The following is a 23,030-nucleotide window of genomic DNA, read 5'->3' as shown; positions in this document are numbered from 1 at the left end:
TTCGTCTCCCTCAGCCGTATCTCAGTGCCATCAGCCGGGGCTCAGTGCCATCAGCCGGGGCGCTCTTTCCCCTCAGGGGGTTCCTCTTCCCTCCCTGAGGTTCTCCCTCTCCCCTCGGCCGGGGTTTCGTCTCCCTCAGCCGTATCTCAGTGCCATCAGCCGTATCTCAGTGCCATCAGCCGGGGCGCTCTTTCCCCTCAGGGGGTTCCTCTTCCCTCCCTGAGGTTTTCCCTCTCCCCTCGGCCGGGGTTTCGTCTCCCCTCAGCCGGGGCGCTCTGTCCCCTCAGGGGGCTCCTCTCCCCTCCGCCGTCTCTCCCTCCCCAGGCCGCCAGGGGGCGCTCCACCCTCACTGTCTGCCCCCCCCCACCCCGTCCCCTCTGGCGCGTGCCCGCCAGCGCCTCCCGCCGGGCTCCGGGCGCGCACGCGCGGCCCCGCCCCTTCGCCCCCCCGGTCCGCGGGCGGCTCTCGCGAGAGCGCCGTGATTTCTCTCCTACGTGCCGTGCCGTGCTGCTCATGGCGGCGCTGGAGCGGGGGCGCTGAGCTGTTGGGGTGAGTGCGGGCCGGGCGCCTCCGCCACCCCCCGCCCGCCCCGGCGGGCTCCGGGCGCCGCGGGATCTGCGCCCGCGGATCTCTGCCCGTACCGGGGCTGCGCGCCGGGAGCCCCGCCGGGGCTGCGCGCCGGGTGTGGGGGGGGGGGGGGTGGTGTGGTTGGGGGGTGCGGCCTACTAGGCCGGCGGTGCGGGGATGGAGCGGCGGCCGCGGGCCGCGGGGTGCGCGCCGCGCTCCGCGGGGCTCCGGGGGCGGCGGCGCCGCCGAGGCCGCGCTGGGACCGGCCGTCCCGGGCGCCGCCGGGGCTCGCGGGTCGCGCGGCGCCGCGGGGGCTCCGGGCCCCGGCGGGCGGCGGGGCCGTGCGGGCGGAGGGGCGGCGGCGGCTCCCGGCGTGCCGCGCGCGGCCCCGCCCGGCGCAGCGCGGCCGCGGCCCTTTGTGTGCGGGGAGCGGCCGCCATCGCCCCCCTTTGTGTGCGGGGCGGGCGCTCCCCCCGGCCCGTCCTGCCCGAACGGCCCTGGCGCTGTCACCGGCCGGAGCCGCCCGCCCCCGCGCACGGCGGCCCCGCTGGCGGCGGCCCCGGCGCCGCCCCTCGGCGCGGCCGCCCCTCGCTCCGCCGCCTCCATCTTGGTGCAGCGCAGCGAGCGGGGCCGCGGCAGGGACCGGGCCTGGGCGGCTCCGTCGGTCCGGGGTCGGTTCTCTGCTGTGCGCACCGATCCCCAGCGCCGGGCTCGTCTCCGCACCGCAGAACCCCTAAAAAATCCGGATATTTCTTTTAAGGACTTTTTGGGTTTTTTTCCTCCATACATTCTTTACAGATGTCCTTGGTAGTTCTTTAATTCTTTTTCCCCCGTATGTGTATTTTTTCCTGACATGAAAAGGACTTCACTGCTGTGGTGGTGGCTGGTCTCATAGCTGTCACGTACTGGCTGGGGTGCCCAGGAGCCAGGGCTTAGTGCTGCTTGCCAATATCCATCTGAAAAGAGGTGGAGGAGCCTGATCTCCATGGATCTGTGTTGGATGTGCACACTGAGAAGACGAAGTCTTATCTTTATCGCATTGTGCCTTGGTCACGTCATCGAGGGCTGTTTCTGGAAGCACGTGCTCTGATCCACAGAATGCATGTCCTTGCACTTGCCTCTTTTTGTGAAGGAAATGGGAAGCAGAACAATGCTGTCATCGGGCAGGTTCCATGTGGGGCTCTCTAGGTGATTTCTGGCTGTGAGCAGCTTCATGTGACCCGCTGTCATTTAGCAGGATCTGCACTGGAGAGGCCTCAGGAGCAGGGCCCAGCTCTTCCCTGTCTTTGCATTAAAGCTTTCAGCTGTAAATACCCAAATGCAGAAGGCACTGAGACTTGGGGGCTGGGCAGCTGCTCAGGGTGTTTACCATTTGGAGGAGTATTTATAGTAGCTGAATTAAAAAGTAAGGAATTTGAGGCAGATGAGCACAGTGAGATTTCTTTTTGCTTGAGTTATGCTTGCTTGATGAGTTTTTGGGTTTTTTTAAGTACTTAAGTGTAGTAAACCCATCTTGTTATCAAATCAGACTGGGTTTTAATGGAAAGGTTTATGCCTTATTCCACAACTGATAAAATGAGCTTTAGTCATATTTGATCACGTGAGGTGTTTTGATTATTAAATGAAAAAGTGATTTATTTTATAGCTAAAAATGATAAATGCAATGCGATAAGAGTTACATCTCTAGAAGAGCTCTAATAATATCAGTGTAATTAAATGAGAGAGAAGTACGTGAGAAGATTGCAAGTGTGTCTGTGCAGTTCCTGGGATGCAGTGTGTTCATTTGAGAGCTGAAATGCTGCCCCAAAATAACACTGTCCTTGAAGATTGTGGTAACAGTTGCCCCAGTGTAATGCTGAGGTGAGAGAAAAGCAGTGATACTGTTATCTTTGCAATAGTTTTGTGTCTTCTGATTTATAATATTTTATAATCAAATCTTTCAGTGCAAAGATTTGACCAGCCAGATTTGGACAGCCCTCGCCCAGTTTATTTAATCTGTTTCACGTGTGTTTGATGGTCTGACAGGAAAACTCATTTCAGCTGGAAATTCTCAGTGGTGGTTGAAGGAAATGCTTCAGCTGGGGAAAATCACTGAAATACAAACTTCAGTAAAACTGGGGATGAGTTTGCACATTTGGGGTTCTTGCAATAGCTGCCGTCACTCAGCGTTTTCACTGGGGTGAGGATGAGACTTGGAAGTGTCTTTGCATTCAGGTTTCAGTCACTTAAAATGATTCTTTCAAATCACCAGAGGGGATTCAAAGCTCAGTGCAAGTTGTGAAATTCACTTTCCTGCTACACTGGAGAGATAGGCTTTGTCCATATTTTTTCTCTTTTGTTGTGGGACTTGTGGAATGATTTGGGGAAGACTTGTGCTCTGATGCTCCATACCTTTAGATGATTGCAGAGCTTCCAGTGTATCTGTGAGGTCAGAGCTGTGCTGCTTCTCACCTGCTTTTTGGCCACAAAAATATCCTCCCTTTTTTTTTTCTTATCTACTGAGTAAGCAGCAAACTCAAAACTTGGTTTCTTCTCAAGGAAGGCTTCTATTTCTGTAAGGTTGTGTTTTGTGTGGTAGGTGGCAATTTGCTGAAACTGTTTTTCTCATGAAAAGACAGAGTGGCACTGGAAAACTTTAGGAGGGAATTAATTACTAATTAGTAACTGGTGCAGAAAGGCTTTTCCTGGTGTTAGCTACACAAATATCATTACATGGAATCAACATTTTACAAAAACTGTTTTAGAAGTCCAGAGAATGGTTCTGTGTTGTTTTACATGTAGTGTCTGTGCACATAATTGAGAAGTTTGTTAATTTTTATACAATTCTAAATGTGCTTCAGGTATCACTAGTCCTTAACCTTTGGAACAGAAGTAATTAGGAAATTTTAATTCCCATGCATATATACATCCTACTGCTCCTCTGAGGATCTGTGTGAGCACTTACATAAATTATGCTGTAATTTAATAAGCACCCATATAAAGTTATTGACAGGAGGACTAAGGCTTGCTGATGGGTCAAATACTAATGATCAAAGTGAAGTTGCCATTTTCATGGTACACACTGGCACCTTCCCTGAGATGCCTAAGTGTGTCTGAAGAGCTCAAAATTGGAAATAACCATCTCACTGGCTTAAAGTCAGCCAGTCTTTTGGAAAACAAAACTGGAAGTGGGAATGCCAAATAATGTCTGCAAAATAGCTTTTATTAACGTGGATTAAAGCTACTGCATTAAGGTAGAGGAAATGCCCCTGTTGTTATTAAGACCTAGAACTGATGTGCAAGGGGGGTTGTAAGTAGATTGTCTTTAAGGTCCCATTCTGTGATTTGATGAGAATTTCTTTCAAAGTGATACTTAGTGTGTGTGTCTTTCTCCTCTCTCCAGTATGAAGTGGAACAGAACAGAATTTACCACCTGAAACTGCTGCTTCAAGTTCAGATCAGGAAAAGAATATAAGTATACCACATTGTAACAACTCAAGACCAAAGAAGAGGCAACTTACACTGAAGAAGATACAAGGCTTGATCTGAAACAAGAAGTTTGTGCCTACTCAACAGCTTCAAAAGAGCACGTCCCGACGCTGCTATAGTAGTCTTTGTTTTCTCCAGTGCTGTAGTGAAACTGCCCAGGGCAGCAGCACTTGTATTCTCTAGAGCCTGATACATCACCTTCTTTTGCTATCTTTTTCTTTCTCTTTTTGTCTCTCTTCCTTTTGTTCCCTTTTTTAAAATAATAGCAGTCTTCATCCTTAGAAACTTGTGCTGAAACAGAAGAATCGGCAAATACTACTGAAAGTGCAATATTTGAATATCACTGCGAGGTTGGTGCACATGCTGGAGAAAGAGTTATATGTGTATTTTTGAGCTTGGTTCTTACTAAGTTTTTAACAGAATGGGGTGGGGTTGGTTAGAGTTTTTTTAATAGTTCTTGATTATAAATTAATTTAACAGTGAGGCCCTGGCACAGGGTGCCCAGAGCAGCTGTGGCTACTCCATCTTGGGAAGTGCCCAAGGCCAGGCTGGATGGGGCTTGGGGCAACCTGGGATAGTGGAAGGTGTCCCTGCCCACGGCAGGGGGTGGAGCAGGATGATCTTTAAGGCCCCTTCCCACCCAAACCATTCAGTGGTTCCATGACTCTTTGCTGTTATGTTCATTTATTTTGGTGAATTCGTAGTAGCTGCAGTGTGGTTCTATTTTACAATACTTAGAATCCTTGAGAGCTGATTATTGGTGTTTTTCCATTCTAGTAACAGTAGGTTTGTGGTTCCAATCCCTTTTCTCAAATAACTTCTCTTTAGTATTTTAATCTTACGGCACAGTTATTTTTTTCTTTCTCTAAATATTTCTTTTGATGGGGTTAATAGTTCATATTCCTGTTATAAGATGTAGGAATTTGACAGTTAATCTGGAAAAGCTGCTGATAGTTTATAGTATCTTTGTACAGGAAGTTTTTGTGCCACCTGAGGAATCTTTGAACTGAAGTTGTCAGGCTTTAGAGGACTGATGAGGAGTTCTTTGTGCTGTGCTGCTAATGCTCCTTTAAACTCAGACTGTTCAAATGATGTCATGCATCATAGTCTGAGCAGGAGGTGAAGCACTGTGGCTTTCTAACCCTAAGAAAGGCTATTCTGAGCTAAACTTTAAGCTAGATTTTTGTCATTTTCTCTCTCTGATGAGCCTTTAGTTCATGTTTGAGGCAAGGTGTCTGTTTGTTGCTTCCCTTGTATCAGAGGTGAGGTGGCCATTTGGTGAGTCACAGAAGCCTTTGGCAGGCCCATTCCAGCTTGCAGAATGGGTTAATGCTATGGCCTGTAATTCTCCTGGGAGAAGGTATAATAACATATCATTTTCTCTTCCCCTAGCCACCCTACTTGCAGGACCAGTTTATTTTTGAAAAGTATTTCAAACTCTAGGATAGCCTAAAACACTTCAGCTGTTGTGTTCCCACAAGGACATTTTCTGGTGTGGAGTGTCCTGGGGTTGCCTTCCTCAGAAGATGAGGATTATTATCTTGGGATGATGCTGATAGGAACTAGTCAGTAAACCTTAGCAGCTTTGTCAAGTGCTTTTTGTAAAATACTCAGAGAAAATATGTCCTTTTAAATACAATCCAGTGCATAAAAATGATGTGACTGCTGTGGCTTTTGTCATTTGAGCAGCTTAGGCTGGACAGAAGGGGAAAGAGAACTTTGAGGCACCAGTTACCCCAGAAAGGTGGTGGAACCTCTGTCCTTGGAGGTCTCCAGGACTCAGCTGGACAAAGCCATGGCTGCCTTTGTTAGCAGGAGGCCTTTGAGGAGGGATGGGCTGGAGCTCTCTGTGTGTCTCTAACGGGGTCTTGTTTCTGATTCATTATTTTCTGGCGTGGCAGTGTTTCATGACTTGAACATGTTAAGGGTATTGATTTGTGCCATGTTAAGGGTATTGATTTGTGCCACTTATTGCAGGTTGGTCGGGTAAGAGTAAGAGGGCAGCATTGAAATTAAGAGTGTTACTAGTTTTTAAGGGAAGGAAAAGTGAGATGTAGAGCAAGGAAATAAGCAGGGCATGTTACAGAAATGATATCACAGCAGATTCAGCAGTTCAGTGAATTCTTAAAGAGCCTTGGGTGGTAACAGTGTACTGTGGAAGTGCTGACCAGTGCTGTGGGCTGGAGACTATTACACAGTGTCCTAGGATCCTTTTGCCCCCTCAAATCACTCCCCCGCCTTCTGTTACTTGTGTTTTTCTTCATCTACATGTACCCCATGAGGGTCTGAAGCAGAAGGGGGGAGAAGAGCTCCTCTTCTTGGAGGTCAAAATACTGTCACTCTTTACTTTGTGTGCTTGTTTCCAATTTATTTGTTTTATTGTCAGTCTCGAAGACCAAAGATTTCTGCCCAAGAACTTCACAGCAGGTGGTTTTTTTTTTTGTGCTCTTTGATCACTTTTAAACTGATTCCCAAACAGCAGAATAAGAATGCTGTGCCTCCTAATATGTTGAGTAACTCACTGGCTGTGTTAGAGCGAGGAACATGACCCTTTTGCAAGTTGCTCAGGTGTCTTTTATCTCCACTAAACACATTGCTGAATAATTTTTAATCTCTCTGCTTATTGCAGCAAGAAAGCAGAGAACCGATATGATCTCACTGTTTCCAAATTAAAACCTCTGGAAACTAACAAATAATCCTGTATATTTTAAGATGCATATTGATGTTTGGAGGGAAGAGGGTTGTTTCAGTTGTCTCTTGAATTGCAGTGTTTAGTGAGGTGTAATGCATCTCATCTGATTTAATTGCTAACGTGGAAGTCCAAGTGCCCTGATTTAAAAAGGAGACTTGTACATCAAACAAGCCAATGAGTTGGTAAAGGGATTGGGAATGTTTCATGGGTGAATCTGTGACTAGAAAAGAAAAAACACCCCATAAAATAAAATGTTTTAATAGATGTCAGTTAATTTAGGAGTTCATTACACCTTTAGTGCTATTTTCAAATTTTCTGTGTCTTTCTAGCACTTGAGCTTCTATGCCACAGGAATGTTGAATTCAGAATTATTTATTCCATAACTGTGCAAAAATGCTTAATTACTTAATAGCATTTTTTAATATGAAAGACTGAACACATGAACTAAGGAGAAACTATGCAGGGATTTGAACCTAATTGTGTTGATTCAGAACTGTTGCATTTTCCTAATCACCTGTTTAATTTGGGAGAGTAAATACTTCAGATATTTTCAGGCTCTGGTGCGAAACAGGGAATGTGGGAGTACTTTGAGGTGTAATACTTGAAAAATGCCAGAAGTCTGTTTTGTTCTAAGCAAGCTTTGTTTTGGTGTTACAGTTCTGGCTTGTTTTATAAATACGTTGCTTGTATACATTTGAAGGATTACTTTGTTAAAAAAAGCTCAACTCTTTCGGTGGTTTTAAAACACATTTTAGGAACGTTCTTAAAACACATTTTAGGAACGTTCCTAAAACACATTTTAGGAACGTGTCAGTAACTACGCAAGCTCTTACTGTGTGATGGGGATGCGAAGGAAGCCGTTGCTCAGCATTGTTCTTTGCTTTGCGTGGCGCAGATGAGCTTTGATCCAAACCTGCTCCACAACAATGGACACAACGGGTACCCCAATGGTACTTCGGCAGCGCTGCGCGAGACCGGGGTCATCGAGAAGCTGCTGACCTCGTACGGCTTCATCCAGTGCTCGGAGCGGCAGGCCCGGCTCTTCTTCCACTGCTCCCAGTACAACGGCAACCTGCAGGAGCTCAAAGTAGGAGGTACCTGAGCTTTGGCACCAGCAGCAGGCTCTGCACTTGTCAGAAAATACCCTCTGTTGCTTCTGGGTGGTTTTGGTTTGTTAATTTCAGATTTTTCCCAATTTTGGGATTTGCTGATTAATGCGCTGATGAGTGTGGTGAGCTTCAGTGTTGGTTGATTATTAAGGTATTTCTTTCTTGCTTTGAGATAGGATTAGGAGAAAGGTAAAGTAGGTTTAAAATTTTAGAAGGTTATAAAGAAAGTTTTATTGAAAGTAACGAAAAGAATAAAAAGTAGTAAGAATCAAAACAAACTCTTTAGAACACTTCTCTCCCAACATCCTTTTCTTTTTCACGGATAATGTAAAGAAACTGCCTGTAAATAATCCACTGCTCCTGGTGGGAGCCCTTCCCAGCACTTTGTGCAGCTTATGGTACAAACCAGTGTGGAGAAGGAAAAGGTGCAGTGTTAGGTCAAGCTTGTCTAGCTGAGATGGAGACAAGTACTCAGACTGTGGGAGAATTTAGCTCTTGTGCTCCCGAGGTAAAACTCTATCTTTAGTTAGAGTTAGTTTGAGGGTGGCCAGGTGTTTTTCAGCATGAGGAGGCTGCAACTTCATGCTGATAATTACCATGAGAGTGAAGTTTCTGAACTGTTTCATGGCCTTTGTTGTGTTGTCTGAACTTTAGTGGGGAGTCTGCTGTGCAGCGAGCAAAGCAGGGGGAGGGAATTGCTGTGGAATTACACCAGAATAGTTTATTGGCAGCAGGAGATAATAAGCAGAATAACCAGAAAATTTTTGCAAATCATGTGTCCTTCCTTGGTAACAAAAGGACCTGAGTTCTACTTGATTGTGTTTGGCTACAAGCAGTGAATTAAAGGCAGCCATTTAATGATTTTTGTAAAAAACCCCAGTCCCAGCCAGAGCTCTGACAGCATTGCAATGTTTGCTTGACTTGCAGACGATGTTGAGTTTGAAGTGTCTTCTGATCGCCGAACTGGAAAACCCATTGCTATTAAATTGGTGAAGATAAAGCCAGAAATTTTACCTGAAGAACGAATAAATGGACAAGTTAGTGCCTATTTTCTATACCTGCATAGTTTCCATCCTTTACTCCAATACAGAAAACTGGGTTAATTGAGCATAGATATTAACTACCTTCAGTATAGTTACACTGAAATATACTTCAGTGTGCTCTGGTAAAAATTCAGAGGTCCAGTTTGAGCTCTTACTTGGCTCCAAACACTTCTTAGAGCCAAGAGGGGTTCTGTGAAACTGAAAAGTTGCAGCGTGGCATTCCCTGCTGGGTGTATAGTAGAGGATACTGAGATTCATTTTGTGTACAACAATGCCACTCCTGAAATGACTAGCAATGGATTTTTTTTTTTTTTTTTTTTTTGACTGGTAGGTTGTGTGTGCTGTTCCTCACAATTTAGAGAGTAAATCTCCAGCTGCCCCGGGTCAAAGTCCAACAGGGAGTGTTTGCTACGAACGTAATGGGGTAAAGCTTGCGTATTTTACTTGAACTCTTCACTGGTCCATCACTGCGGTCTATGAAAAAAAAAAACACAACTAAAAATGCAGTTTAATGTAGACAATTGACACTGCACTGAAAAACTGTGCCGTTTTTGGCAAAAAAAAAAAAAAGCATGCTTTGGTAATTACTACGGAAAATAATGTTATTTAGACAGTTTGCTTGCTTGTATCTGTGGAGAACTTCCCAGAGCCAAATAGTTGTTCTCTTTTAAACTTGATGAAGTTCCTGTCTCCTTACCTTGAACTTCTGACCTTTAGAAATTGGCCTTTAAAGATGGTCATGTACAAAACCTTTCAACTTAAGCTGCTTGTTACATGCTCACCAAAACAGCACGACAGAAAAAGAATGTTTTGCATGCCATGCTTATTACTGTTGATTTTCTCACTAAATTAAGCAGATATTGTTATTACAACTGTGTTAATCTTTCTTTGAAGCAACTATTCTGCAAATAGAGTAACTTTAGTTTATGTTAATTTTTAGGAAGTATTTTACCTGACTTACACCCCAGAGGATGTTGAAGGAAATGTACAGCTGGAAACAGGAGATAAAATAAACTTTATAATTGATACAAATAAACAGTAAGTTGATGTTGCTTTTTTGGCTTCATATTTTGTTTTAGTAGTCAGGCAGAATTTATATTTATTCCAAGAACTATTATATGAAATATAATCTTAGTTAATTGTTTCAGTTTTGAGTTTTCAGATTATTTTTTTTTTCTCTAGTACTGGTGCTGTAAGTGCTCGTAACATTATGCTATTAAAAAAGAAACAAGCTCGCTGTCAAGGAGTAGTCTGTGCCATGAAAGTAAGTGATTTTAAGTTTCATTTGAAAATGAAATGCTATTTTGAAGAGTGCTGTTCAAAGTAATACTTAAGTTGTTTAGAGCTGTTAACAGCTTGGGCTGTGGGTGTAAATTGCGTGAAATGGTTTAAACAGCTCATCTTTGATACTGATACTCTTCTTAACAAAGAAAGTTCCATTTATTTCTGTTCATATATTTCTTGTGGTAGTGAGCTGTGTACACCTCGAAGTGCTGTGCTGGGATTCAGAGATTGTTTTGTGTTTAACAGAACCTGTCAAATGATTTATTGGTATGTTCCAATAATGGACAATTAAACACTTCTTTTCTGTCCACAGGAAGCCTTTGGATTTATTGAGAGAGGTGATGTCGTGAAGGAGATATTCTTTCATTATAGTGAATTTAAAGGTGACCTAGAAACCTTACAGCCTGGTGATGATGTGGAGTTTACAATCAAAGACAGAAATGTAAGACGAAATCCAGTAAAACGGAAGCAAAGGTCCTAGGGAATAACTGCACAACTCTCTGCTTTCCCCAGCTTTAAAAAAGGGGGAGGAGGTTCATTGGGAAATGTCTGTTACTTTCTCTCTTTTCTTTGGGTGTTTGACTAAATTTTGTGCTTTTAGGGTAAAGAAGTTGCAACAGATGTTAGACTGCTGCCTCAAGGAACTGTCATTTTTGAAGATATCAGCATTGAACATTTTGAAGGAACTGTAACCAAAGTAATTCCAAAAGTACCCAGCAAAAACCAGGTGAATTTCAGTAGTTAAATAAATTTATGTAATGCTGGTTTGGTTGTATGGAATTCCAGTGAATACCTGGAAACATTTATTCCCATTTCCCAGTACCTGTTTGCTGCATAAACGTCATGTCAGGATTAAGATTTACTCTTTTTCTTGATTTCATATCCAAAGAGGAAGACTTAACGTAGTGGTACATGATGGAGTGTGTGTTTAATGTTTCAAATACTTCATTGTTTCAAATACTGGCTATACATTTTTGTGGAGTTAGAACATATCCTTAAAGCAAAAGACTAAGGAAAAAGGGAAAAATATTTACTGGGATAAGCCAGAACTATGGATTCTTGTGAGCATTAAGTTAATGAGGCTTTTGGGCTGTAATGTTTGACTTGGAGGAGTGTTCATGTGCACTTCCACTAAGGTTTTAGGTGAGCTTCTGTTAGTGTGGGAAGGTTTGGTGTGTTTTGAAGTCTTAGTAAGAAAGAGCCTGCATTTTAGAAGTGTTATGGTTATAAACTTCATTCTTGAAATAGAGAGAATTCCTTCAGCAGGACATGGCTGGGGCTTAAAAAACCTTCAAGCCAGCCAACAGCTCCAAAAGCCACCCTGCACTGGGCACGTTCCAGATGAGGAGTGGTGGAGATGGAGCAGAGGCTGAGTCCAGCAGGACTTGGCAGGAACCCCTGTGCTGTTGGCAGCTGTGCTGAGCCCTGCAGGTGAACTCAGCTTTCCCCTGGGTTTTCTGTCCCCAGAGCGATCCGTTACCCGGCCGCATCAAAGTGGACTTTGTGATTCCTAAAGAGCTTCCCTTTGGGGACAAGGACACAAAATCCAAGGTGACCTTGCTGGAGAGTGACCACGTTCGGTTCAACATTTCCACGGACAGGCGCGACAAACTGGAACGAGCCACCAACATTGAGGTTCTCCCCAACACCTTCCAGTTTACTAATGAAACCAGAGAAATGGCAAGTATCCATCTCTAAATTCTTTTAAATTCTCTAAAGTATCCATTTCTAATTCTTGAGGGGAAGTGAAAGTTATACACGAGTTGGGGGCTGTCTTCTACAACAGATACAAAAATCACTTGTGTCTTCCATTGCCTGCTCTGAAATCCAGCTCTAGGACCTGCAGTGCAAGCAAAGCAGAAAATTCAGAATTAATACTCTGCATCTTTGCCTTTAAAAGAATAAAGTCTTAACTATTTTTTAACATTTAAATGAAATTCTATTAGGAAATTAGACCTTAACTGGCCCTCTTGGATGGGATTGCTGGCTGGTTGTAGCAGACAGAAGGTATGTAGTCTTGAACTGACAGTTTAAAATGCACATACTTGAGTCTAAAGAGGTAACTACTCATCTTCCTTTGGAAGACCCTGCGACTACCCTGGTTCAGGTAGTGAAAAGTGTAAATAATTGGACAAGGGACTGTGATCAGCTTTTGTATTTCAAGTTTTGTGGCCAATCTTTGTCTGAGGGTCAAGTAGAAGGATGGTAAAGAGCAGAGTTTTCTCAGTACAAGAAACTCCTTGTGGACTACAGGGACTAAGATGGATGTGCTAATGAGTATTACAGAATATCTTTCATTCCTGTAACTTGGAATGTTGGTTCTGTTCCAGCTTGACTGTAACTTTGCTTTCCTTTACAATTTGGAGTTCAGTTACAATGTTGTCACGACAGTGTGCTGTGAATTACTGTCCCTTGGCTTTAAAAAAACCCTGAGTTTTGATTTCATCCTTTGAGATTTTGGGTTTCTATCCTATAGACTTCTTGTATTTCTGCTCTGGCTACATACACCTGCCTGCCTGAGTTGAGCTGTCATGGGGGTGGTAGGTGCAGGCAGCTTGTAGAAAGGTTGGTTGGTTTGCTGGAGTTTGTGAAAGCTGTTAAAGGGTTAGCTGTTAAATGTTCTAAAGGTGGAAGGTACCTTTGCACTGTCATGCAGATCCTCTAAGCTTGTCCTGAGACTTGCTAAACTCTGTATTAAATGGGTTGAAGGCAATATGTTAATAAATTCTGCCTTAATTCTGGCAGCATCTGGTACTAGGGTTTGGGTTTTTGTCAGTATGTTCTGTTTATCGCTCAGCATTCCATTTCTAGTGGTTATCAGGAAGGCCACTAAACTCCTGTGTCACATGGGAGTGTGTTCCCATAACACACCCACGGGTATGGGAGTCTTGTTTATCAGCTTCTTTATAATTCCTTCATTTGTGACTGGAAATCTGATGGTTTTTCTCTTACACTTTCCTCTGAAAACAGACTTTATTTCCTGTTTTTATAGATGGTTGTACTTTTAGTGTGTGTTTGTATGTTTTATACATTCATGTGGATGATACAGTGTTTGTAGAGCTGCCCCATTGTGTTCCCTGTACTGGTAGGTTCTTTAACTTCAGTCCTTGAATTAATACTCTCCACTTCACTCTTCATCAGAAGAACTTGTCTGCATTTCAGGTTGACCAGGGCCGTGAGCACCAGGGTTTGCAAGGAAGGACATTGCTTAAACCAGGTGTTTTCCTAGGATTTAGGTCTTTCTGTCCACTCCTGACACGTGGAGCAGCTGGACAGGTGTCACATACCAGGGATTAAACTGTAATTGTTGGTTTGGTTGTTCCAGGGTGTGATTGCAGCAATGAGGGATGGCTTTGGCTTCATTAAGTGTGTGGACAGGGATGCTCGGATGTTCTTCCACTTCAGTGAGATCATGGATGGAAATCAGCTCCATATTTCAGATGAAGTAGAGTTCACCGTCGTTCCTGTAAGTGGGATTAAAACTCCTATAAAATCTCAGCATTGAAGGGAATTATGCACAGTCTGTCTATAACCTGATGGATTTCTTTTCCAGGATATGCTGTCTGCCCAGAGGAACCATGCCATAAGGATTAAAAAGCTCCCCAAGGGCACAGTTTCCTTCCACACCCAGTCAGAGCATCGCTTTGTGGGCACTATAGACAAAGAAGCCACTCCAGCCAAAGCCACTAGCCCAAATAAAGGCAAAGAGAAGGTAATGCTGCTCTTCTGCTTGTGACTCTCTCTTCTGCATTCCTGCCATTGCGGACTGGGGCTGCTTCCTTAAAATCTCTAGTTCAGCTGGGTTTGAAGCACTGTTCATTCTGTATAGATGTGAACTACAGCTGATGAGAGCAGTCAGTGAAAAATAAATGATCTGAACAAGATAATAAAAGTTTTGTTATTAATTGTTAATGATCATATTGTTGTTGAGGAAAATTTCCAGGAAATTGATGGGGAGTTTCTTTTTGCCTCTCAGTACACAAGATTCTAGATAAAATTATTTAAGTTTCATGGGAAGAATCTCTTACTGTTTTGTTCTGCTGTTTTAAACAATGCCAGAATACTTAAAAGTTCCAATAAATAATTCCTGGAGCTGGTGGCAATACTTCATTGCCTTTTAAAATACTGTCTGGCATCATTTAAAGCTCCTTACCTAGAGTTTGGTTGTGTTTTTGAGCAGTTACTGTAAAACCACTGAGACTCCAATGAGCAGCGCTTGAACTGTGTGTCCTAAAGAGACATTGATTACTGAATTCTGACCCCTTGTTTTCAGGAAGCTGAGGATGGAATAATTGTGTATGATGACTGTGGAGTAAAACTCACCATTCCTTACCAGGCCAAGGATGTGGAAGGATCTACTAATCCCCAGATAGGAGATAAGGTAAGAGAATGAAGGGTAGTATTGGGAAATGCTGTTCTGAGTATTGTGGGGTGTGAGCTTCTCTTTGCCTTTACTTGGAACAAATGGAGGACAAGGTGTGATATCACCTGGAATGTTGTGTTTAAATGAGTCAATCTTCTGTAAGTGAAAAATACCCTCCAAAAATACCCTGGTGATACATAGATGGAAATAGTGTCTTGCTGTGTAAATGATGCTTTTTAAACAAAGAATTTTTATCACTAAGTGGACACTGCTTGTCAAGAGGAAATTTATTAGCATAGAGACTAAGATAGATATTGAAGTGGGAGAATATTCCTTCATGAAAGGGAAAAAGCTTGGAGATCAGGAAGAGCAACAAAACCCTCAGGAGCCATTCTAGTTACTGATTATTGTCTCTAAAAACTGAAGCAAGGAGTGAAGTGAGGTACATCCCACTGTGGGCCACTGGTGAGCAGTGTAGGGAAAGGAGGTGATCCCCATGGACAGAAATGTTCTCCTGTTAAAGGGGGTGAAAAGCTGAGTGCTGGAGGCTGGCTTGCCTTGCCTTGCAGGTATCCCAGGTGTGGTGCTGCTCCCTGGAATGTAGGAAAGTCAGTGACTGATGTGGTTATGGGAAAGTAGTGGCTAGGAAATTACTTTCTGGAGAGACCAGGTGCTGTGCAGAGCTGCACAGCTTCAGAATCAACTTGGGGTCTTTTTGTTGGTGGTCATGGTTTTCTTTGCCTCTTTCTGTCTGGTATTGATGGCCATGTCTCCACCAGGTTGAGTTCTGCGTGTGTGAGGTGAAGAGAACCGGGCTGCAGACGGCTGTTTCTGTCAGGATGCTGGGACGCAACTACAGCTCCAAGAGGCTCTTGGGATACGTGGCAGCCCTGAAAGATAACTTTGGGTTTATTGAAACAGCCAATCATGATAAGGAGATCTTCTTCCACTACAGGTGAATGACAGTTTTATTATCTGATTGTGCGTCTGTTTGGGGGGGCAGAGTTGGGAGTGTGTGGAGTTGTGTTGGGTTGAGTGTGGAACCCATTTGCACTTTACACACACACACAATATATCTGTATTTTTATATATGCTTAGATATCTGCAGTTTTATCATCTCTGCTGGGCTGGTTCAGGCTTTTCTGTTAGTCAGCAGAACTGGTGTTCTGTGCCTCTTAATTCCCAGGCCAAGAAATCCAGTTGTGTTATGTGTTTGAAATGCTTCATTTTCCTGAATGGAGGTTCCTTGTGAACTGATGAGGCATTTAAATAATTTCAGATAACTGATGTGGATGTTGGGTGAGCATCACTATTGTCATGAAAATAAAGGAAAACTGTTTATCATTCTGTTCCTGTAGTGAATATTGTGGCGATATCGATAGCCTGGAACTTGGAGACACTGTTGAATACAGCTTGTCAAAAGGCAAAGGAAACAAAGTTAGTGCAGAGAAAGTAAACAAAACACATGCAGGTAAGGTTGTACCTGATGTTTTCTGTCTGCAGGGCTCTTGGCCCATGGTGAGGGGTAAAGTTTATTAATCGTCCATTTACAATTGGAGCTGAGGGCAAGAAGATGCTCAGTGTGGGGTGGTCATTGGTTCCCTGAAAGCTGCTGCCTGTGCTTGCAGAGAACACACAAGCATAGGCCAACAGTTCTGTGCACAGTAGCAATTCTGTGGACCTGTAGTGTCCTCAATCCTCCTCACTTGGGGGCTATAAGGAGAGGCTGGATAGCAGAACTGGCCAGATCAGTACATGCACTAATTGTGCTGTACCTCACAGAGGAAGCAGGGCAGATGGGGAGGGAGGGTATTAAGGACTTGGGGGTGGGGGGAATGCACACACATGAGTAGGGAATGTGGAAGAGAAAGGAAGGAAACACTTTGATTTGCTTTTCAACCTTCCTGACCCTAAGTTTCTTGAGAAAAGTTTTTCTGTTTCCGTGTATGATACATCAGTGTGATTTTGATTTGGTGTCATGTAGTGCAAAATGTTGACTCCTGGTCAATCTGAATCACTTATTTAAACCAGTTTTAAAATAAACTATGATTAAAACATCCTGTTCCTTTGTTCTCTGTCTCTTTTCAGTGAATGGTATCACTGAAGAAGCTGATCCAACTGTTTACTCTGGTAAAGTTATTCGTCCCTTGAGGAGTGTAGATCCCACACAGACAGAGTACCAGGGCATGATTGAAGTCATGGAGGATGGTAAGATTGGTTCCTTTTAATTAAGTGTTCTTTTCACAAGTGCACAAGTTGAATGCACTGTAAAAAGAGCTGATGGAGATTTTGTTCACACTACAAACTGTATCCACACAGCTAGGCTGGCTGTAAAAGCAGCATTTCTAATACTGGAAATCTGACATCAGTTGGCAAAGGCCTCTCAGTTCTGTCTCATACTTTCCCCCCTAGGTGAGATGAAAGGAGAGGTCTATCCCTTTGGAATTGTTGGCATGGCAAACAAAGGTGACTGTCTGCAGAAGGGGGAGACAGTAAAGTTCCAGCTGTGTGTGCTGGGTCAGAACGGGCAGATGATGGCTGTGAACATCACCCCGTTCCGCAGGGCCACCGTGGAGTGCGTCAAGGACCAGGTGAGTGACTCTGGGCACCAGGGCCGTGGTGGTGGGAAATCGCTGCTCCAGCTGGCACAGAGCAACTCAGAACCACTTCAGCACTGGGACTCAGGGAGCTGTGCCCAAACAGATTGCTCTGGACTCCAGCTCTAGGGAGCAGGTGTGGTAACCCAGGTTATGCCAGATCCTGGTGTGACTTGAGTAAAGGTGGGCTCCGAGCCTGGTTTGGTGCCGAAATATCAGAACTGCTGGGCAGCAGATAATTCTGAAGATTTGGGTTTGAGATGTCCTACAAATTGCTCTAACTGGTTTCTGCTGCACAGAGTGTTTAAAAGTGTTCAGAAAAACAAAAGATGCATGTACTTTGCTTCTGGAAGAAGCTTTTTTGCAGTATTAAGTAGTCAGTGATTACAGCTCACCTGAAATGCAATGGCTGATCTTTGCCCTTGTTGCATCTTGGAATGATTAAAAAGTTAAATGCTGCACATGCTTTCTGGTTTTATATCTACCATGCAGCACTAATCTCCAGTCATTTATGGAGAGGCTGGATGAGTATTCCTGGCTTATACATGAGTAGAATGGAAAATAGCAGTAAATGGCTTCTTATCCCAGTGACAGGCCAAAAATTGAGTGATTGCTCTTGTGTAACTTAAGAGTGGAGTTTCAGAGCTTGGGGCACTGCTCTTCTCTGTTTAATACAGCTGCCAACATTGGGGGCAGTTTTCAGAACTTGTTCCATAGGCTTTAGGATTTAAATGTGACTTTACAGTGCCAGGAAGAGTGCCTGGATTTCCAGAAGTGTTGTTTCCAGACAGAATGTTCTGATCACTGCAGAAATTGCATTTCCACTTCTATTAGGCACCACAGTTTTGAAGTTTTATTTAAAAGTAGTTAAACTACAGTGATTAGTTGGTTACTGCATTTGTCTGGATACAGAGCAAATCAATAACCTTGTGATGTGTTGCTTTTCAGTTTGGTTTCATTAACTATGAAGTTGGTGACAGCAAAAAGCTCTTCTTCCATGTCAAAGAAGTGCAGGATGGTGTGGAGCTCCAGGCTGGGGATGAAGTGGAGTTCTCCGTAATCCTGAACCAGCGCACAGGAAAATGCAGTGCCTGCAACGTGTGGCGTGTCTGGTGAGGCTCTGGGATTGAAGGGAGTGACCCTGGCAGTGTCTGCAGCCCAGCAGAGCCCTGCAGGCTGCATCTGCCTGAGCTGGATGATCCTGCAGCAGGAGCTCTGGGCTCCAGCTGGCTCCAGGGAGAGCCGCACCTGAGAGCTCCCAGCTCTTGGAGGAGATCCAGTAGAGGCAGCAGCAGCACTCCCAGCTCTTCCTAATTACAGATGGCTTGTTCTCTTTTTAACCTATTCTTAAACTCCCCCTGTAGCAGGAATTTGGATACAGGCTTGCAAGTGGAAGTTAACGATAAGGAAACTGATGGCTCTCCTATGTGGCTGCTGGCCTCTGGCCAGCACACTTCACAGTGCTGCCATCTCTTTCTTGAAGAGCAGCTTTAATTTTTAAATAGAAAACTCATATTTTAGAGACTCTTCCTTTTGGCATGGCATTTCTTACAAGTGATGGATTTGGGGTTTTTTTAACTAATATGCACACTTGAATAAAACTGCATAATTTGTATTTTGCTTAAGCTTGAGATAGCACTTCAGCAGTAACAGAAAGCTAGTGTTTTTGTCTCAAAATTCTGTCTTCCCATCATCTTCAGAGATGTTAATGCTCTAATGATATGCTGGCAACTTGCAAGCCTTTATTATTGCAGTTTAATCACAGAAGGGGTTGGGTTGGAAGGGAACCTAAAAACCCATCTCATTCCACCCCTGCCGTGGGCAGGGACACCTGCCACTATCTCAGGTTGTTCCAACCATCCAGCCTGGCCTTGGAGGTTTTCAGGGATGGGGCAGCCACAGCTTCTCTGGGCAATAGAAATGTAGGAAACACTGGTTAGGTGTGCATGAGAATAAATACAAGACCTCTGCTCCCTAAAGAACACCCTCTGGAGATCACTGAGCTCCTGCTAGTGCAGAGTGCAGTGTGGACAGCAAGGTTTGGGGCAGGGCCAGCCCGTCAGCCAGGTCTGCTGTCACACAGCATCAATCCTGCAGCCTGGACCTGCAATAAATGGCTGTGCTCAAGGCCTGGGGAAGCCCGGGGTGCCTCGTCCAGCTCGGGGGTGACCCTGCCCTGTGTGTGCTCTCTTGCAGCGAAGGCGCCAAGGCCGTGGCTGCTCCGCGTCCCGATAGACTCGTGAACCGTTTAAAGAGCATCAACCTGGACGATGCCAACGCCCCGCGGCTCACGGTGCTCCGCCAGCCCCGGGGCCCCGACAACTCAAAGGTACACACGCAGGGCTGCAGCCCTGCAGGGACTGCCTGGCCAGGGGAACACAGCACTGCTGCCTCTCAGGGGCCTGAGCTGTGTCTGCTGCTGTTCTGTAGCGAGCTCCGCTGTGCGAGGGTGGATTGTGTTTGTGCACGGTGCTGTTCCCTGTGTCAGTGCTGTGTGCTGTGCTTTCAGAGGAGCACATGGGAGAGAAGCAACCCACTGCTGCCTGTGTTGGAGCTTTTCTGTCATGGTTTGTCTTCGTTTGCTCTTAATTTATAAACCTCAGAGAGAGCAAGTGAAGTCCATTTACCTAGACATGGCTTTCACACAACGTTCTGGCACTTCTTGATAAACAGGAGAAAAGTGTTTGGAATCTCTGTTGTGTTTTGGACTACAAAGAGCACCCCACAGAGCCTGTTTTGTTGCTGTCTCTGTTTCTGAAAACAAACAGGACTAATTAGAAGGGAGCTGCTTGGGCGGAACAGATCAGGCTCTGCCCCAAAGCCCAGTGGCAGCGCCAGGTTCACGGTTGGACTTGATGATTTTTAAAGCCCTTTTCCAGCCTAAATGATTTCATGATTGTGTGATGCCAGAGCTAAAAGTGTGTTCTGTTTTCCTTGCAGGGATTTGGTGCAGAGAGAAAGATCCGCCAGGCTGGTGTTATAGACTGATCCCAACCCCACGGCGACGTTGGGCCGTGCGGTGGGGCTGGCGAAGGGTACTGAATATCTCCCTGTTCACCCCTTCCTCCAAATTCTCAGAAGCTATTCCACCAGTTTTAACACCTTCTCATGTTATGTTTAAAATTAAATTTACGAAACCATTTTAAATTTCTGCACAGTTGCATTCTGGAGAACTTTAAGGTGGCGCCTTATAGTATCACATTTTAGAAGCTTGTTTTGAATGGTGCATTTAACGCAACTGGTAACTGCAATCTCCATTGCCTCTGTGAGTAAACATAGACAGCTCTGCTCGGGCAGACCTTGTGGAATTCTGCACTACAGTTATTATGCTTTATCCTTGTTTTTGGCCAAGGTTTATTATGCCTTAGTGCTCAGTTGCATTATCTTCCTTCCCAAGTGGAAGGGAAGACTCATTCAGCTCACTCTGCTCAAATTCTGAGAAACATGTGAGGGTGGAATAAGTTCAGTTCCTATCAGATCTCCACAAGCATTCAGATTCCTTGAGTTGATGGCCAAATGTTACAGTGTTTTCCTAGTTCATTTACCTTGACTCCTTTAGCCAGTCCTTAGAGCTCAGTGCAAGTCTCTCCCAGGGTCGGTGGATTTTGTAGTGTTCTGGAACAGACAGTGCAGAATTTCATAAGGCTGAGGTGTGCCATCAGTGTGGTAATTTAAATATATTTAAAACAATGCACAAATCTGCTGCTGCTTAGAACACTGCAGCTTCTAAACCCAGTTTCTTTTACTGATTTAAATTTAAAAAGAAAGAAGTTGTGCCTGAAGTGGATACATTTTTTTTGTTCTTTTTGCAGCCGGCACCCAGTGTACTGTAAGAGAATACTTAGGCTTTCCATAGCTGTATTGAGACTTTCATCAAGGTGACTAGTTGATATCTGTGTGCTTTTTTTTTGTTTTGTTTTATTTTGTTTTGGTTTTTTTTTTTTGGGTTTTTTTTTTTTTGGTTTGGTTTTTTTTCCCTCCCCTGCCCCCCTCCCTCCATTTCCCCAGTCACACTTTATCAAGCAAGAAAACTGAATGATTGGTCTAAGTATTACTTTAACCAAAAAGATCAGGAGTTACTTTTTGGAATAGAGGGCAGTACTGTGGTTTGGTTTGGTTTTTGGTTTATTTTTTTTTTTTCTTATTTTGGATAATTTTTTGTTTGGTTTTTTTGTTTTGGTTGTTTTTTTTTGTTTTGTTTTGTTTTTTTTTTCATGTTACCTCTATTCTCAATTTAGGGTTTTCTTCTCTGGGAGATGCATTATCTTTGTAAAACAAAACATTGCTTTCTCCAATTTTTTTTCTGTTAATGGCAAAGAATGGAAATAGAATAAAGTTTTACTGATTTTGAAAAAAGCCTCGCTGTGCTCAGCCTCTTCTTTCCTCCGTGGGGGCTCCGTCCTGGTGCCTCCAATTCTCACACCACTCTGAGGGATTTCTGTGTTTGATTCCAGTTTGCACAAAGCAGGGAGTTCCCCTGAAAGGCCCCATCATCAACTCTACACTATTGATGCATTACAACAGCAGCAGCATCCATTGCTTACAAATTACATCGCTTCCAGTTGGTGTCCAACCCCCATTTGTGAGCTCTGCGCTGGCCGGGCTCAGTTCTGGCAGTGCCGGGCTCTCTCGGCAGTAGGGTCAGTGGGGCGCGGCTGTGATCCCGCTGCTGCAATTCCCTTTCCCAGTTCCTGCAATTCCCTTTCCCAGTTCCTGCAATTCCCTTTCCCAGTTCCTGCTCCCTCCCAGGGCCTCTGAGCCAGAGCCTTCCTGCTGGGATCGTGCTCTCAGCTCAGAAGGTGAGCCAAGTGCGCCGTGCTCCCGCTGCAGCCCAGAGCTGCCCAGCTCCGGCTCCTCATGAACAGCTCCTTAGAAAGCCCAGAGCTCGGCTTTAATCCCTTGTCAAATCCCGAGAGCTCGATGTCGTTCCCAATTTCAAAACCGCAGGCTCTGGGCCCGCTGCTGTTCCCGCTTTAAACGGCGCCGGGCCCGCATCCCGGCTCCGGGCTCGGCGCCGCTGCCGCTTCGGAGCCGCGGTGCCGGTGCCGCCGTGTCCCTCCCGTGTCTCTCCCGTGTCTCTCCCGTGTCCCGCCGTGTCCCGTGTCTCTCCCGTGTCCCGTGTCTCTCCCGTGTCTCTCCCGTGTCTCTCCCGTGTCCCGCCGTGTCCCGTGTCTCTCCCGTGTCCCGTGTCTCTCCCGTGTCTCTCCGTGTCCCGCCGTGTCCCGTGTCTCTCCCGTGTCTCTCCCGTGTCCCGTCGTGTCCCGTGTCTCTCCCGTGTCCCGCCGTGTCCCGTGTCTCTCCCGTGTCTCTCCCGTGTCCCGCCGTGTCCCGTGTCTCTCCCGTGTCTCTCCCGTGTCCCGCCGTGTCCCGTGTCTCTCCCGTGTCTCTCCCGTGTCTCTCCCGTGTCTCTCCGGTGTCCCGCCGTGTCCCGTGTCTCTCCGGTGTCCCGCCGTGTCCCGTGTCGCGCCCGTGTCCCGTGTCTCTCCCGTGTCCCGTGTCTCTCCGGTGTCCCGCCGTGTCCCGTGTCTCTCCCGTGTCTCTCCCGTGTCCCGTGTCTCTCCCGTGTCTCTCCCGTGTCTCTCCCGTGTCTCTCCGGTGTCCCGCCGTGTCCCGTGTCTCTCCCGTGTCCCGTGTCTCTCCCGTGTCTCTCCCGTGTCCCGTGTCTCTCCCGTGTCTCTCCCGTGTCTCTCCCGTGTCTCTCCCGTGTCTCTCCCGTGTCCCGTGTCTCTCCCGTGTCTCTCCCGTGTCCCGCCGTGTCCCGTGTCTCTCCCGTGTCTCTCCCGTGTCTCTCCCGTGTCTCTCCCGTGTCTCTCCCGTGTCTCTCCGGTGTCCCGCCGTGTCCCGTGTCGCGCCCGTGTCGCGTGTGCGGAAGCGGCGCGGGCGGTGACGCGCGGGCGGGAGGCGGAA

At 45.6% G+C, this 23,030-nt stretch overlaps 1 protein-coding gene across 2 annotated transcripts; it reads left to right on the top strand.

The window, feature by feature from the left end:
• Positions 1 to 410: 410 nt before the first annotated feature.
• On the top strand, positions 411 to 20,270 carry CSDE1 (cold shock domain containing E1). Of its 2 annotated transcripts, XM_068173325.1 has the most exons (20): positions 411 to 549; positions 3,950 to 4,385; positions 7,623 to 7,821; positions 8,764 to 8,873; positions 9,211 to 9,303; positions 9,820 to 9,917; positions 10,062 to 10,143; positions 10,477 to 10,605; positions 10,765 to 10,890; positions 11,631 to 11,843; positions 13,489 to 13,629; positions 13,717 to 13,875; positions 14,437 to 14,544; positions 15,306 to 15,481; positions 15,885 to 15,997; positions 16,615 to 16,734; positions 16,939 to 17,117; positions 18,072 to 18,235; positions 19,320 to 19,452; positions 20,064 to 20,270. In XM_068173325.1, exons 3-20 carry the CDS (start codon positions 7,623 to 7,625, stop codon positions 20,109 to 20,111), a joined length of 2,391 nt encoding a protein of 796 aa, XP_068029426.1. In that variant the 5' UTR covers positions 411 to 549; positions 3,950 to 4,385; the 3' UTR covers positions 20,112 to 20,270. The 2 variants fall into 2 exon arrangements, with proteins under 2 accessions (XP_068029426.1, XP_068029427.1); XM_068173326.1 differs by lacking the exon at positions 9,211 to 9,303.
• The last annotated feature ends 2,760 nt before the right edge of the window (positions 20,271 to 23,030 follow it).

The sequence above is a fragment of the Anomalospiza imberbis genome, chromosome 26, assembly GCF_031753505.1.
Source record: "Anomalospiza imberbis isolate Cuckoo-Finch-1a 21T00152 chromosome 26, ASM3175350v1, whole genome shotgun sequence".
Lineage (NCBI taxonomy): Eukaryota > Metazoa > Chordata > Aves > Passeriformes > Viduidae > Anomalospiza > Anomalospiza imberbis.
The sequence above is the reverse complement of the archived record's forward strand: the minus strand, read 5'-3'. Positions and strand labels throughout refer to the sequence as shown.

Excerpts from the sequence above, each read along its gene's own strand:
- CSDE1 (XM_068173325.1), top strand. The coding sequence starts at position 7,623 with ATGAGCTTTGATCCAAACCTGCTCCACAACAATGGACACAACGGGTAC. Across the intron at positions 13,876-14,436 it reads CAAATAAAGGCAAAGAGAAG|GAAGCTGAGGATGGAATAAT; the intron begins GTAATGCTGCTC and ends CCTTGTTTTCAG. Across the intron at positions 18,236-19,319 it reads TGCAACGTGTGGCGTGTCTG|CGAAGGCGCCAAGGCCGTGG; the intron begins GTGAGGCTCTGG and ends GCTCTCTTGCAG.